Source organism: Aptenodytes forsteri, unplaced genomic scaffold (assembly GCF_000699145.1).
Source record: "Aptenodytes forsteri isolate BGI_AS27 unplaced genomic scaffold, ASM69914v1 Scaffold112, whole genome shotgun sequence".
Lineage (NCBI taxonomy): Eukaryota > Metazoa > Chordata > Aves > Sphenisciformes > Spheniscidae > Aptenodytes > Aptenodytes forsteri.
Window position 1 is genome coordinate 1,423,706 of NW_008794883.1, and position 17,155 is coordinate 1,440,860.

At 43.0% G+C, this 17,155-nt stretch overlaps 1 protein-coding gene across 1 annotated transcript in view; it reads right to left on the reverse strand.

Moving 5' to 3' along the window:
• Positions 1-504: 504 nt before the first annotated feature.
• The window catches only part of WDR7 (WD repeat domain 7), a 134,971-nt gene continuing 118,320 nt past the window's right edge, over positions 505-17,155 (reverse strand). Inside the window, exons 26-28 of the mRNA XM_009274738.1 lie at positions 4,083-4,187; positions 1,162-1,366; positions 505-985 (exon numbers count right to left, since the gene is read on the reverse strand). Coding sequence (XP_009273013.1) covers positions 1,163-1,366; positions 4,083-4,187 — 309 coding nt within the window. The 3' untranslated portion in view covers positions 505-985; position 1,162. The remainder of the gene's footprint in view (positions 986-1,161; positions 1,367-4,082; positions 4,188-17,155) is intronic.

Consider the following 17,155-nt stretch of genomic DNA (forward strand, 5'->3'; position numbering starts at 1 on the left):
AAAAACCAGCATACTTGCACACTATTGAACACTTCACAAAATTAGATATGTAAGAAGAGGGAAACACAGTCACAGCTAATGTTACACAGGAATATTCCTACTGAAGAAAATGCTTCAATATATCCATTCAAATAACTTACCTTCTACATACTTTTCATCATTTTTCCAGCCAGAATTGCTCCCCACCGATGCCATTTGTGCCGCCTCCCGCCGGGGCCCATGTCCTTCCCCTCTGGTCCCCCGGTGAAGCCACCGCGGGAGCTGTGGCTGTGACACAAGCGCAGGGTGGCGTGGGTGCACGGTCTCGCTGCCCTGCACGTCCCAGCACAAATGGGAGCGGCTTTAGGAAGAAACAGCTTTTTGTCTTTTTTTTTTTTTTAAATAAATACCTGCATTGATAGCAAAAAACACCTTTATATATAAATACTCCTTTTTTCAAGTTTGCTATTCCTTCTTAAAGAGATTCTTTTTTTTATTTACATGTGGACTATTATTCTTTCTTCCAGACTACAGCAAACAGTGACTGGGCACAGCAGCACTTCCAATTCTCTTGAAAACTGAGATGTTGTATGAGGAAACATCCCCTTCAGATCAGAACACAGCCATCCACCCCCCCGAAACTCAATCCCTCCCCATCCTGAGGCAATGAGCCCCTCATTAAGAAACCCAAGTGCCTAGCTCTAAGATGCATCACCCGCCATCATTCAGTGGTCACTAGGAGAAAGTACATGTAAACACGAGCCTTTTTGGTAAACACTGAGATTCTGCGAGAGTCTCCAAAGGAAAAATGTGTTTAATGAGGGCTGCTGCGTGAACTCAACATCCAGCGAGGAAGGGGCCGGGTTCAGCCCGGCTGCAAAGCCTGGTTTGATTCCTGCCACTGCCGATCTGGCCGAGGAGCGCCATCACAGTGTTATTGATCCCCCACTTCTGCTGCACCACGCGAGGAGCACGATCCCCAGCGCCGTTGCCTTCCTCCTCCCATCTGCAAGGAAAAACCAGCCGGTGTCAGTGCAGCCACCCTGCAGAGCCGGGCAGGAGCCCACCAGCAGCCTGCAGGACACTGGTGTGGGCATCCCGTGTGAGGAGCACAGAGAGAGAGAGGGGGAGAATTACGAGGAACTTTGAAACAGAAATGGGTTTCTAGCACGGGAGATTTACCCTAGACCATAAAGCGATGCTCCTTGCCGTCGTGAGCCATGAGGATGACGTTCCGGTTGGAGGTCCAGATGAGCCGTGCCAGTCTGAGGGCGTTGTGGGAGCCTGGCGAGGCCGGCTGGACGGGGGGCACCTGGTAGGTTTTGATGCAGCGGAGCTGAGGCGCAGAGTTCAGCATGCCGATGCTCCCCAGGAGAGAGGTGTTCATCTGCAGAGACACCCACAGGTGACCCACCCTGCCTGCGGGCTTCTGGGGAGGGTCACCACCTGCAATGCGCACCCAGACCGCCTCTCGAACTTCGAAACCCCTGTGATCGCCGGGACCAGCGGCTGTCTCAAACCAGGCTTAATTAAAATTTTGTTAGAGTCGGGCCAAGCAACGCCACTTAACGGAAGGGGAGCTGAGCGTTTAGGCAATGCGCTGCATGGTCTGGACGGTGGTTAATGACCACGATACACAACTGGGCATGGTGGAGGACCTGATGAAGTCAGTGAGCATACTCTGCTGCGCTCCTTGGGGGCAATTTATAAAGGCATGCTAAGCATAAGCATACACAATCAGAATTTAAGGAAAACACATGAAATATTAAGAAGATTATATTTATGCTAGAATATTATTTATCAAAATCATAAAAACACTAGAGCCAAAGATACGCAGAATAAAGAGCAGTCGTCATGATAGGTACAAACAGTAAAAACACAACAGCAAGAGCTATTTTATTGTCTGGTAGATGAAGAGGCCATTCAGAAGAGATCTATTCAGTTACTCTTTGGAAAGCAGACCAATTATTGCTGATGCGTGGTGTCTAGCTCCACATTTTTAAATATGAGATTCTCTGATCCAACCCACTGAGATACACAAAATCCCACACTTTCTGAAAAGCTGCTTTACTCTCAAAAACCCTTCCATCCGCATGCATTGCAACCCTAGAATTTCCATCAGCAGGCGGCCGGCCGGCCGGCTGCATCCCTGAGACGTGCCCCATGAAACCTTGGCAAATCCTGGGACATTTAAGGTGCGTTATTGCTGATGCCACGTCCTGAATTCTGATCAGTACAAAGTACAAGCCATTACTTTTTCCTGGCTCTTCTCGGCAGCAGAGCCGTGTCAGAGAGTGTAAATCATGGCATCTCTAGCAGGGAGCATGCAAGCACCACTGACATTTTCACAATTTAAATCATCTTGAGTAATAACCCTTTTAAGATGACTAATGTTACTGATTTTCCTGCATTAATAATAGTGCCAAATAGAACACAGAAGGGAAAAATCACTAGTGCACGAGGTCACATTTTAAAACTAAATGTGTAGGTATATTTAACTCTTTATGTAAAAGCCACTTCAACGTGAACATTTATACACCTGGAAGAGCGTGGCAGATCACAATTTAAAACTCGTGCCTGACTTTTTTTCCCTGCTAATTCTAAAAGATCTGGCCTGATTGCTTTCCAGATTTTCCCTGAGCACTTAAATTGAATAAATGTAACTGATGGATGAAGATTCTTGCTGTTCTCATTTACTGTTTCAGAAAGCACACAATACAGTGATGGATAATAATTTAGTAATTTTTTATGGCACCTGTAGAACTACTGAATGACACAGAAAACTGGGGAAGTGTATTAAAGAGTATAACTGGTACTTATGGGCATACCGAGTTCTGTTTTATAGTCTGATTACTGTAAGACTCAATGATTTTGATAGACCACATTGCTTGATCAGATCAGTTGCTTCCAAGTAATGTATTTTTTAAGTCTAACGCCATTTGAAGGAAGAAAAAAATCCTGCTTGGGGAACGTAGGCAGCAGCCTACAACTGGCAAAAAATATTCCTACCAACATGAGATTACAAAGAAAAAACTGCTCATATGTTAAAGAAAAAAAGCCTCTAGATACTTCACAAAATGGTGGCCTGTTTCTCAGTTTCTACTTGTGTTTCAGACCCTCTTTATATTGTTTGTATCTCAGCTTTCCCTTTCATTCATCACACTTTCATCCAGTATGATTAGGGAAACAGAAGACACCTCCACACTGCGCGGCACAGCCCAGCACAGGGGTCCCCGACGCTACGACACGTGGGCTTGGAGCGGAGCAGTTGTGTCTGCAGAGCAGAGGGGCACGGGCACCGCAGTACTGGGAACAAGTGTTTGTCCTGAGAGTTTTGCATCAAGCTTAAAAAAAATAAAAAGGAGACATGTTCCCGAAGCTCACTCTGTTGGAATGGATGGGGTTGCAGGAGTTAGAGAAGAAACTCCCTGCCGGTAGGATCGGGAGAAGCCACTGCCCTGGCCTGTGCAGAACTAGCTAGGGGTTTCCTACACGGCTCTACATTTTATCCAGTGGACATTTTAGGTATGTGAAATCAAACTATTACAACAGCATCATACTCAAACTTTAAACATCAAATATGAAAGTTTATCATTTGAGAATGTTCTTTGATTGCCCAGAAGCGACGTACTGATGTGGATGCAAACAGCCCCATCCCTCACCCAGGGATAGCTGCAAGAAACACTTAAATAGAAACAGTGATAGAAAAAATCCCCTGTTACAGGGACACCACTACTCAAAGCTGCCTTCACAAGCCTGGAGGGACGGTGAGGGAAGAGTTGCACAGCGGAGAGGTGCCGGGGACTGGGGGAGCAAGCCTCCGTCCAACAGCTGACCCTGCCCTGCCTGTGCGGGTGCCTGAAGGCAGAGGAGCACACTCGCTTCGGGCTGAGGTGGGAGGGCAGCGCGGGACCCGCGGCGGGTCAGGCTGGTGAACAACAAAACTCTGTGCTGAGGTTTCAGCTTCTGCCCTAACTTCTGGGACTTTCCTGTTGTCAGTATTTTCTTATGTATTACGCCATTACTGAAAAATGTCAAAAAGTCCCAAACATGAGTTCATTAATGAAGTGCGTGCAGACAGATGGACGGTAACACATCCTTACCTGCCAGAAGGAGAGGTGGCTGTCAGAATTGGAGTATGTGGCGAGGTACCGGCCGTCGGGGGCAAAAGCCACCGCAGTTATCGGTCCTTTATGGCCATGGATAGTCTGGCAAGAGGGGGAGAGAACAGGAACATAGAAGATCCATTACCTGGCACCACAATGATGCTGAACAGACTTTTAAGCAAACACAAATGCACGAGAACATGAACTTCTAGAAACCTTTTTTGGAAGACTGAGGGAGACCATTACCGTCAGTAAAAATTAAATACTATGTGGAAATGCCTCTTCATTTTCACCTGCATTTTCTGTTATTCTAGCACTAATTATTTTCTGACTGTCACTGTGTCAATCGGCAAACACCCCTGAGGAGCAAAGGAAAGCTCTTTTGCGGAGTTTGGTTCCCGTTGGTCGGGGAGGACAGGACAGTGGCACATACTGCTCCTGCGCATCTGAAGGAATGGCACGAAATGTAACTCCTGCCATGTCACACAGAGGGACTTGCGCTCAGCACAGAATGCCCTTTCCTCAGGGCACTTCCTCAGGGCACTTCTCCTTTCTTCAGGCCTCCAGACAACCCGAAACATGAAAGCACACCACTGAAATGTCTTATCAGGTGGGACTTAAGCACATGCTGCTCAGTATTAAATACCATGACAATTTCTTTTAAGTGTTCTAATAGCTGCTTAACCAATAAAACGGAATTAAATCATCATACGAACACATTCCCTGCCAAATCCAGTTTTTAAACCGAAGTAGTTTGTCAGGTATATGAACATAAACGTGTCTTTAACGGGAATTTTAAAAAAATCTAATACTTACACTCCTCAAAGGAGGTTGTAAATTGGATGTCTAGGAGCCTCCAGCTGGCTAGGCGGCAGGCAGGGAATGGTAGGAAGCACACTACCACCCCCCCCGCCTTTAAAAAACAGTCTTTACAGAAATGTCACCCCAATCAGAGTGTTAAACGTTTTCAGTTGGCTCCCTGGCACCAGCACGAGAGGCCTCTGAAAGGCCGGAGCAGAGCTGGGCAGCAGGCACGGCTGCACCCCCAGGTGCTCCAGCACCAGCCTCCCCACTGCCGGGGCACCACGGTGGTTTAAGTTACTGCACTCACGCCACTGCTCTTCCTTCAGGATAGCCACAGCGTACTCTACACAGGAACAGTAACGAGAAGACCAAACACTCCATTCCAATGGCACAGGAATGTAATCACGCTTTTGTAAAAACCTCCCCAAGAGGCAGACGATGTGCTGCAGACTTACGTCCACCCGCAGCCGTATGGGCTCTTTCTTTACAGCTGCACCTCTGTGTGCACAGACAACTGTTTCATTGAGAGAGTCCTCTCTACTCCAACAAAGAACACAAATATTTCCATTGCAATGTAAAGGATCTAGGTATGCTTACACAGAACATATCCCGAAGGAGGTGAGCAGAAATACCCTGACAAAGCAGGCATGGCTGCCCTTGCAGCACAGGGATGTGCGCTGCGCCTGCCCACCCAGCGAGGGAATGCTTTATGTCCAACCTTGGTTTAACTGTAAGCATGCAGTTAAAATCCTCTGGACTACTACCATAATAAATGTAATTAAAAGTTCAAACCTTATCTCGTAAATAAAGTGTAAAGGATTTTTTTCAGAAATAATGCAACAACTAGAAGGTACCTAGTATTTTCTCAGATTACAGCTTGAACTATTATTTAAAACCACATACTTTTCATAGCAGTGCATCATAGTCTGCGATGCACATCTTTTGCCGTAAAAAAAATTTCCAAGGCCAAGTACCGGACTCCTAGCTCTGGACAATCTTTGACAAGATTTAACGTTACATACCCCACTACCATCATTCCCCTACAGCACACCCTTCCGCGCAGTGTTACAGCAGCGACGGGGCCCTTGCAGGCAAGGCACACCCCGGCTGTGCTGCCGGTCGCTTGTGTCAGCTCAGCAAATCACACGTCCTTCTGCTCACACGCCACACTTACAGCTGTGGTGTCACCAGGGTTAAATACTTGTTTTTTACAATATCCAACAATATAAACACATATGTCAGAAACACCATGGAAAATTACTCACTTATTCCATGGTCAGAGTCACCATTAAGATTTTATTTACTCGTTACTTGAGGTTGCTGTTTCACAACCGCACAATACGTCGATGCTTTACACAAGACTGAGACTCATTTGCGTTGCGTTCTCTAATGCTTTGGAGATCTTAAAACGGGCAAACCCAGGTAGCTCACCTACCCTCCCATCTAAAACCCCAGTGGTAGAAATCTGAGAACCTCTCCCATGCCTGGTACCCCCGCTCCGGTCAGCACCAAGGGCTGGTTTCTCCCACCCGGCAGAGGAAGCGCGGCTCCCCAGGGATCCAGCCCGAGGATGGGCTCCAGCAAGCACCGGGGGCTGGACGGCAAGCTGTGCAAGAGAGCTGGGGAGCAGGAGAAGAAAAAGAAATGCAGCCAAGGAAACGTGAGCGTTGAGTGCAGGGCCAACCAATAAAGGGTTAAAAAGCCAGAACCTGTATTTAAATTCAAGACGACACATGTGAATTTCTTTTTGAAAACGCCATTTTCTATTGGATTAACACGATGAAATCACTAGTATCAGAAGTGCACAAAGTATTTCTTCGAAAATACACAACAGCAGCTCTTTCTGCATTAAGAGGCGTTGTGCCAACTTTAAACTGGCAGGGCTTTAACTGTGTGAAAAAAGACTTTGTAACATTCATTGAATAAAATTCAAAAATAAAATAAAATTATATTTTTATACAAAATATAAATAAAAGAAGTGCTCCTGTACCCATCACCGGGACATTAAAAGATGAAGACCTACTCAGAATGGTACACTGCATCTAAAGTTAGCCTTCTATATTAAGAACCCATTAATATATTCATTCCTTGTTTATCATGTAAAAGGTGAGTGAACTCCAATAGAACCCCAAACCTATCTCTTTAATGTAATCACTGCAGCTTAGGATGAAAGTTTGAAAGGGCAATTAATTAGATGATCCGATGTTTAGACCCATCAAACTCTTTAGCACTTAACAAGCAAGTAATACTTGTCAATAAAATATGTTTTGGTAATACAAAGGTAGAAAATCAATAGTGCTAGCACACTTGTTGCTCTTTTTACTACTGAAAATGTGTTCCAATAAGTACAACCCTTAAGGGAATTAATCTGCTTTGTTATTTAAAGGAAGTGCTTCTCTAATTGATGCTAATCCTTTCGAGCCAAGATTTACTTTTTAGTGCACTATCTAAACGTGTGCTTTGCAATGCTCATCTTGCATTTCTGAGGGCAATGAGTAAGTGTAACAAAAACAAATTATTGCTGCTCATTCAAAATATTCTGCTTGCACGCATACGTTTGGTGCTTAGACTCCCCTGGCTGGCACCGTTTTGCTGCGGTGCTGAATGCCGCATTAATGCACTCATTCTTTGGGACTGCTTTCAAGTTACTATTTGCAGTTTTTCAGCTCCAAAGCAGTTATATTAGCACAAAATGAAAAGTATGCAAAAATCTGTGGTTCGGAAATAGTCTTAATTCTGAACAGCAGAGACAGTGGGACAAAGTGCAGCTGTTTGCAGCTTCCCTCTGCCCAAGCAATTGTTTTTTAATGGGAGGATGCTCCTGGGAGACTATTTGACTTCTGCACCTGCCATGGTCGTTGTCCTGTAACACATGATATACTGAAGCTATGACAACCTAATTCTAAGTCCAATATTTGGTAAACTCTACATTGAACTGCAATATTCTGTTAAAGGTGACATAAAAAATAAACACTGTATCACTGCAGCAATTTTATTTTAATAAATATACTGAAATGCATACTTTAAATTGATAAAGTAACTCATGTACTGCTATAGAGACATACTAATATTTTACCACCTTTATTATTAGATATTTATATCCCCAATCTCTAGGGGTACCTTAACCAAAGCGAAACAAAAAATTCACTTACTGAGAAAGCAGCATGCCTAACGCATCCCCCAGAAGCATTGCCCTTCCAGTACCCATCACGTGAAAGACATACAAAAGCAGAGGTTTGCAACAGCTAAGCAATCCCCTTAAAATGATGTGCCTGCTTTTAGCATGGAGCAGTATGAAAATATCAGCTCCAACTTTTGCATGGGATACAAATCATCTCTGGGCAAGGAAAGGTTATTTGAAAATTAAGGAAGCGGTGATTCTGTAACTCCTTCATGGAGTTCTCCTCCACACCATGCAAATAAAAGTTTTCTTTTTTTTTTTTTTTTAAATTAAAAATTAGAAGTTGGATTTTAATGCTCATGTAGGGTGCAAAAAACCCTGCAACATATATAGAGCCCAAACTGTTCAGAGAAATAAATATTGGCCTTTGAGATGATGATAAAAAATGGCAGACCTACGAAGTGAATATATAAAAATAAATACTTACGATGACTGCTGCAAAGGTAAACACAAGCCCCCGCAGTGCCTGCTCGGCTGCTCTCACTTTGGTCACAAGGAGATTAACAGCACCTTCGCCAGGCTGCGATGTACTATGCCCAGGACCCATTTTTCTTTTTTCTTCCGAGATTGTGAATCTTATCTTTGTTTGCAGCAGCACTCCTTCCTGGGCTCCTGCACATCTGTCTTCTTTTGCTATATGGTTCTTCACATCATACTTACGTTTTTCATGTGACAAATTTACTTATTCCAGGATATATGCTCTCAAGATCGGTACCTACGACGGAGGGCTTACCAGGGATTTTCAACAGATGGTAGGAAGTCACCATTTGCCATTATGTTCTTGACCTTTCGTTTCCAACAGTAGTTGCTATAGCTGTGCCTCTTTAATATTAACCTGCAGCTGAAAGGTTTCTGGGATCTACAGCCCTTGTTCTCCAGGAGATGAGCAGCGCGGGCATACTACAGCAAGCACGGAAACCAGCACGGACCCTACCCACGGAGGGTCATATAAAATGAGTATTTAAACATAGCAGACATAATCTACTCAGGCGCCCCCAACACAAGGAGGATTTATGTAACTTTTTACTATATTTTAATTCTGTTTTTATAGAAATATGATGGATTCTGAATAACATGAAACTTAGGAGTCCTACGCTTAAGGCTTGAATAATGTGATGTAGGTATACCAATCTTTGTGTTTAAAAGAAGAAGGAAACACACTTGCTTACGGCTGTCCTCACTGGGTGAGCCAGCCAAGCAGAGTCTTTCCCTCAAGGTGTGCACTGCCCTAGCCAAGGCCAGGCACCCCCCCCAGCCACCATGCTGGCCCCTGCCCATGGCCAAGGCCACGGCCGGCTGTGGGGAGGGGGCAGGCAGGGGCAGGGCATCCTGAGCCGTTGCTTTTTATAAAAACAAAGTTATACAAAACTAAACGGCTTTACCTGAAAAGATATCTAAAATATGATTTCATTTTTCATACCGAACGTAAATTCTTTCAAGATGGCCCTTCAGAGGTTTTTATGAACACTTTAAAAAATAAATCCCTACTTTCCAAGCAATTTAGTGGAAATATCTGAAATACTATTAACTTAAAACAGTTTCAGTATCTTTAATAATTTAATTTCTATGTTAGTTCCAGTAATACTAACAATTGCAGTAAAAATTTCAGGACTGTACTGAGAAAAAGAGTGTATTTGCATTTTTAAATTAATTTTCTTCCTGTCCTTCAAGTGGTTTCTCAATAATATCAAGATAAAGTCAAAGCGCATGTATTACATTTTTTAACTTAATAAAATATATAACTTAATTTTTAACCTTACAGTAATACAATTTTGCATCAACCATTACAATTACTCAGTATTCAAATGTGCCGTGCATGATCTGACAGGCAGCATTCAATGGGAGCAGAAAGTGCCCTTGAACGGCCGTGTATAAAAATACATTTATCACTGGAGCGGCAGGCTGGCTGCCAGTCAATATATGCCTCTCATTTGTTAGGAGGCTCTCCTGCTGTGAGTCCCTCATTACAATTTGCTTTAACTTCCTGGGCAAATGACAACCAGAAAATGAGGCAGCTTCTTTCTCGACCAAACTTAATCCAGAAAAAAATTAGATGACAGCTGCAGCCACCCAAGTGTTACGGGATGGTTTAAAACAGTCCCCAAACTGTACGGCTCCAGCCCCAAACCACTTCATGACGCTGCAGAGAAGAGCCGAGAACTGGCCTTCTCTTCCCCGAAACCAACGCTGTAATGAAAGTGTGCTTGGCTCTCCAAAAATCAACCCAGCCTGCCTCTCAAACACCCCCGTGTTCACAAGCATTTGATGTACCCTCTCACTTTAGGAATGTACTTGTCAGTTCAAGATTTTGCCGTATGGATTTTGATGGTCCACATGAATTAGTTGCCCCCAAACATATAAAGCAGCCACTCCATAATATCAGTAGTGATTTTTTCCTCTGTGAAACTAATGCCGCTGTACTTTATTTAAAGGTTCATAATACTGTGATGTAACCTCTGAATATCTGCATGAGTACGTGTTAGACACTTGGTATTGCTATTGAAATCCATATCTCCTTGACAATGACCATTTTAAAAGAGGTTTCAACAGCTCATAGGCTAAGCTTTATGCTTTAACTTCTAGGAAAATAATTTAAAATATGAATTCTGAGTATGATTAGGATATTCTTACCAATGAAAATGGAAGAAAAAAGGACTTAATATTTTTTCCAGGTTTTTTAATAGTATTTTGCGAGATATAAAAGAATTAATTTAAAACCCTACTCAAAGGGGTATAATAATAATTACAAGCAGTTTGTGTAAAAAAACCCAACAACTATAGATAGAAATCTAGACAAGAGTTCATACTGGAGAAATAGCAGGTCTCTGGATTTGCACATGCTCACTGCTGGGAAGCCCTGTAAAGCTTTAGATCTTGAACCACAAATCCCTCAAGGCTGATATTCAATGGTAGTGAGGAAGTTTGGGCTGATATCCCAGCACCAAAGAGCACTTTACAGAGAGAAAAGACATTGAATGCTCTCCAAGAAAATCCCGACATGGACCAGATTTACCATTTATTACGTGGACTTCATCTAACCAACTATCAAAATGCAAATCATACCCTTAATGGGAAGAGCAGTATAAGTTGTTAGAGAGACAAAATTAAACCACAATAAATGACAGCAATCCAAGCAGTGCAGTGTAAGGCTGAGCAGAGGCTGCATCGCAGTGGAGCACGGCGAGGAGGGAGGCAAGGGTAGGAGCGCGCTGGTCGGATGGAGCGCGAGAAACTTTTTTAAAAATTAATCTAACAGGTCTCCAATTCTAAAGGCAACAAAGAGTTCATTTAGTGACTACCTGAAGGCCTTAGGGAAAAATACTTACTCCTTTTAATAGTTTTGGCAGAAGGAAGGAAGCCTGTGGAGGCTACTGGTACCCCCACCCCGGTACAAAACACGCAGCAGCACTGCCCCTGCGCCCCGCACAACTCCTGCCACGGCAGGGCAAGTGCTCCAGGCAAAACCCAGTCAACTCTGTTATTCAGCCACGGGAGAACACACAACCCGTGGACATGAACTGAGCAGAACGGCGGATTCTGGCTACACGATTCAGGCGTGATTCGCGATTTTAAAAAGTGAGAGTAAAAGTATCACTAAAACAGATGTCAGGAGCAGATAGGATATGTGACGCTATTTTCCTAGCAAACACCGAAGTTTGATACAACTCTTATCAGTGAGCCGTACTGAAACAACCCAGTTCATAGAACAGCCTTTTTTAAACATAAGAAACTTAGGTAAAGAAATAAGTCTTCACCTAGATAACCCTGTATGGCTCACAGCACCAGACAGTGACGAGAAAGAGAACATTCTCTCTTACAGATACTGTTTGTCAAGACCTCATAATTTTCATTAAAAATCAGTCCCTATTGAAAGAAAAAGCTATTAAAAATTCTAACTGGACTAAGAATGAAATGCCGCCCTACAGTGAATTAACATGAGACGGGAATACATGGAGCATCCCCTCTTCCTACGTAGTTACTTACTGTTAGGGAAATACTGCTTAATAATAAGAGTTAAACCGATCAAAAAATCTGCTTTTCACCTGCCTACATATGCTGACTTCTATTTGATAATCGGAGTACGTAGCGGCTGGGGCATGAAGCATTTTCAACCTCTAAAACTTCCCCAGTGACGAGCTAGATGTGGTCGCAGCAATCCCAGTTTTTCTCCTTTCCCATTCAAGCAACCGTCACGAGACCTGCAGCCAGGCACAACGTTCCCATAAGTTTCCCACTCTTTCCAGTCAAAGTGCATTTTGCTAAGGTACCCTTTGGCTAAAATTCATTCTAATCTGTGTCAGTATAGATAAAACTGAGAGTGCTATGGGATTTTTGGCACAGCGAGGAGCACTCATCCTCAAACAGTTCTGTTAAGATGCAGCTCTTCCCTTTCAGCTCCAGCTTTACTCACCCAAGTTTTAAAGAAAACTAGTTAGAACAATGTCTCAGTCGTATTTGGATCACCAGAGTATTTTTAACCTTTGACTTCAGAGCCTTCAATGCACTTGCAAAACACACAAATCTGTAATTCCCAAGTGACCCGAGACTTTAAAGAAAAGCGTTCTGCAACTCCAACGGAGGAGGAAAAGCTAACGAGATCAGTGCTTCCCGCCAGGACAGTGGGGATTGGGGACTTAATTATCCTTCTAGAAGTGTCTTCTGCCCTGCGGACTCTGGGAAAGCAACTCTGCTGTCATATTTGAAGCCAGCCTTCTGATTCTCGCCGCTCCTCGCTCTAATTTTCTAATCAGCACTGGCAGTATTTCCAGATCTTTAGCAGTTCCTGGGCAAACTGTCACTTGCTGCAGAACTCCCCGATGCTGCTTGTTCTTTCCACAGTTACCACTCGCATCCCTCTTCCAAGGGTCACAAGCATTGGCATCACGATTATCAAAACAAGTGGAAACTTGGAAATCATAGTCCTTAATTTAAAAATTTTTGGAGAACTTTTTCTTACAAGTAGTTTGTGTATGATGGTTTACACTTAGTGATACAATGTCATTGCGTTTGAAAAACACAGCAGCTTTTTGACTTTTTTTTTTTTTTTTTTTAAAATAATTTATGCTTCTTTCGAGACCCACCTTACCTAACTGGGAACATTGGCTAGACCCCCATGTGCAAATATGCACACCCAGTGGTCTCCACCAGGACACTGCCACCCTCTCGTCACCACAAGCGGTGCTAGATAGGAACACCAGAACTGCAGCGCGTAATGACTAGTCCTCCTTGTCATTACATCCTAGTTTACTCTGAAAGAAGTCCTCCACCTAACAAGAGGTTCACTTTTCTACCATCAAATAAGCATATATTTTTATATTATGCAGATCATGGACATTAGCATATTCCACAGTATTTTGCAATTAAAACATAACTAAACACCGGTTGGGATGGGTGGAGAGGAAGAGGGTGAAGTGCTCTGGGCCTTGCGTTCAAAATGCATCTGGGTGTTCAGAAACCCTGTGAATAGTATCAGGGACACTTAATTCACACAACTGCTCTAAATTTTAGGAAAATTCATTCATGGTAATAGTAATAATACCTGGAGCATTATACACCATTGTAGAGCTATAAAATCTTAAAACAAATTAGTGATCAATAATTACCCAATAATTGACAAAGTATAAGAGACAGTATGTTCATAAATTTTTCCGGTTATGAGTTTTTAAATATGTTAGGGATACAGATTTTCCTTGCTTGGAAGGAAATTTCCTTCCAAAATGTACTTTGATATCTGGATTAAAAGCTTTAGTTTCATCGCAGATTTTCTAAGTCCCTCTCTATCCACAGCTGAAAAGCCGTTTTGCAGCTGCTTGCAGCAATGCTGGGGCTGAATCGCAAGCAGGTGTCCTGACACCTCCAGGCGAAACACAGCCCTGGCAGCAGAGTTCTCCTTTGGATTCAGCAGGTGTCACCGAGTCCCTGCTCCGTCGGGATTCCAGCCCTTCCCCGTGCTCGGACACCTATAGGTCTTGCACTTATAGATGCGAGAAGCAAAGCAGAAAGCAGTCGGGCACAAACCCCAAGTTCAGGACCGTGTTTTTCCCTAACAGAGAACAAACCCCCGAAAGCAAAAATGCATTCACAAAGGTCATGTCTAGATTGGAGAAATAGGTCAGTTAAAAAAATGTGTTAGCAACATGATTTTAAACAGTTCTGTACATTTACAGAGAGAGAGTTGTGTTTAAATATGTGCTTGTTGGCCATGGGCAACCCTAAAGGGAGAAACCCAGATTTGACCATCACCATGTAATGCATATTAGAGCTCTATTTATACTTAAAATATGAAATATAAATTAAATGAGATTTTGCAAGCTATGAATTGTGAGTTAACATTAGACTTAAATTTTGTTTTTAAAAGGTATTTACACTCTTGTTTCAGCTTTTTCTTTAAAGGAAGTGATAGTCCTTTAGGAAAAAGGACAGCAGTTCTTACACACAGAGGTGACTGACAACAATTTATCTGGCTAAACACTGCCAAATCTGCATGGGGTAATCTAGGGATTCTCTCTTTAACAAAAATAGCATTTCTGAGAAATTATTTCCTATGAAAGTTTTAAGAACAATGTAAAAAAAAAACCAAACAAACCAAAAACCAAAACCTTATTCCCCTTCCCAGCTGGATGGTTCTCTGGACAGCTCCAGAAAACTGCTTTAGCAGTGCCTGAAGAAAAAAGCTTTTTACAGAGGCCACTTTTTGTGTAGGAAATAGTGTCTGAATAGGAAGTAACAGCTAAATCAGATATAATTTTAGATACTTGGAAACTCTATTTTCTTTACAGAGCTCAGTATAAAATCTGCATACCTACTTTTCTGTCACTGCTCCTAGGGACACAACTCAGTGCTGTAATAAATCTGTAACTCAGCAGGGGGCTTGTGGCCTCCAAGGCTGGTCAGTAAGTTTAGTATCTTTTTCCAGTCTATTTGACTTCTGTATACTGAATTGTACCACTTCAAAAAGAAAAAAACCCTTAGTGGAATGGATTACACTGTTGGCTGAGGCATAAGAGTTAAGTAGAAAGCCATAGTTGAATCAATTTTTTATTTAATTTTTACTAACTTTGGTTATTTCAAAAGCAGTCCTGATTTCTGCTCTTGGACTCACAGTCCTCACTTGGCATCTACCCCTGCCTTCCCACTTCCAAGATGTTCCTGTATCTGCAAATGCGGTATGCCCGCAAAGGCAGAACAGGCAAGATCCTTTAAGCCAGTCTCCAAATCAACTAGAAGAAAGTATGGAAAGAGAAGTTGCTGATCAGCATGACCTAAAAAGCAAATTTAGTGATTCCTGAGGCATTACTTAGCCTACTGAGGCTGGAAAGTTGGAGTGAAGTTACGGTATGAATTTATAGCTCACTCACTAGGCTGTACGTGAGGACTCTCAGTTTGCATTTGTTACTTGTAGCTTAATGCATATATTTATATGTGCAAAGTAGATTTATCTGTGATGCACAGAGGCAGGTTTGGTGCAGATCAACAATATCCAAGTGGAGAGTTAATGCAGAGGAGTTAGTGTGCTGTAAATTCACACCTTGGCTAAATCCCCACCAGCCTCCCATGTAGAGGCATATCAGCACAGTTTACTCATAAAATATACTGCTCAATTACCACCAGCTAACCAACTGGGCATAATTAAACACTGTTTTTAAAAGACATTTGAGAAACTTGAAAAAAGTGGCTATTTTGTTATTGCATCCGTAACATAGCTGGGATTTGCTGTTGATAGGATAAGACCATTTCTTGTTACAATGAAAATGAATAAAATCCTTCAACTGTATTATTGGGCACGTTTCGAAAATCGGGGTAAAGCTACTGCAGCCTATAGGAAGAATGGGTCTGTCACACACAGGATAGCATGATGGCTTCCTTCTGCGGTGAGGCTATCTTGCACTGGAAATACAGTGTAAGAAGAACTAAAGAGCGAGGCTGGCATCTGTACCAATGAGGACATGAAGATGTAAGTATGGTTAAGTCCTGGTGCAGCCGAAGCATGTCCCCTTAAATTCCTGCCCCGCTTGCCAGCGATGCACTTATTACTACCTTGTATTACGTTACTATGGATTTTCCCTTGTGAACTTTGCTATTGCTTATGTGACTCAGATTCTAAACAAAAGCAAACATCCCCAGCCCCCCTTGCGCATTACCATGGCTGTCTGTACCACAGACGGGGCACAACAGGGTATTTTTAGAGCAGAAGTACACTGCATTAAACACGCCGGCACATGTGCTACGTGCCTGGAGGACAGCACGACGGCATTCGCGCTGCAGTCTAACGGCTTCCCTTCCCTTCCCGCCTCCAGTGAGAAAAGGATTTTGGCCTATAAAATTAAAAGGTTATACTCAGTAATTATCTTTTATCTGCAATTTGAGGATGTGTATTGCCACTAACAAGTTTTCCTGCCTCATCTGAACTTGTCAGTGCGACAGTGTCAGTAAATGCACTTACAGGTTCAGATTGCAGGATAGCTATCTTTCTTTTTCTACCTTTAAAATACCGTATTTGAGAACAGTATCTTTTATTCAGTAACCAGACTTAACTAAAACAAGCTATCTGACATCAGCAACTATTCATTCCAAACATAATATGAAATAATTTTCTGCCTTATGTGAGAATAAAAATTCGCAAAGGCATCTAGGTACTTCTGCTGAGTTGACCCTGGCTGGGCGCTGGTGCCCACCAAAGCCGCTCTATCACTCCCCTCCTCAGCTGGACAGGGGAGAGAAAATATAACAAAAGGCTCGTGGGTCGATACAAGAACAGGGAGAGATCACTCACCAATTACCATCATGGGCAAAACAGACTCGACTTGGGGAAATTAGTTTAATTTATTGCCAATCAAATCAGAGTAGGGTAATGAGAAATGAAAACTAAATCTTAAAACACTTTCCCCACATCCCTCCCTTCTTCCTGGGCTTAACTCACTCCCAATTTTCTCTACCTCCTCTCCCCCAGTGTCACAGGGGGATGAGGAATGGAGGTTGCGGGCAGTTCATCACACGTTGTTTCTGCCGCTCCTTCCTCCTTGGGGAGAGGACTCCTCACACTCTTCCTCTGCTCCAGCGTGGGGTCCCTCCCACAGGAGACAGT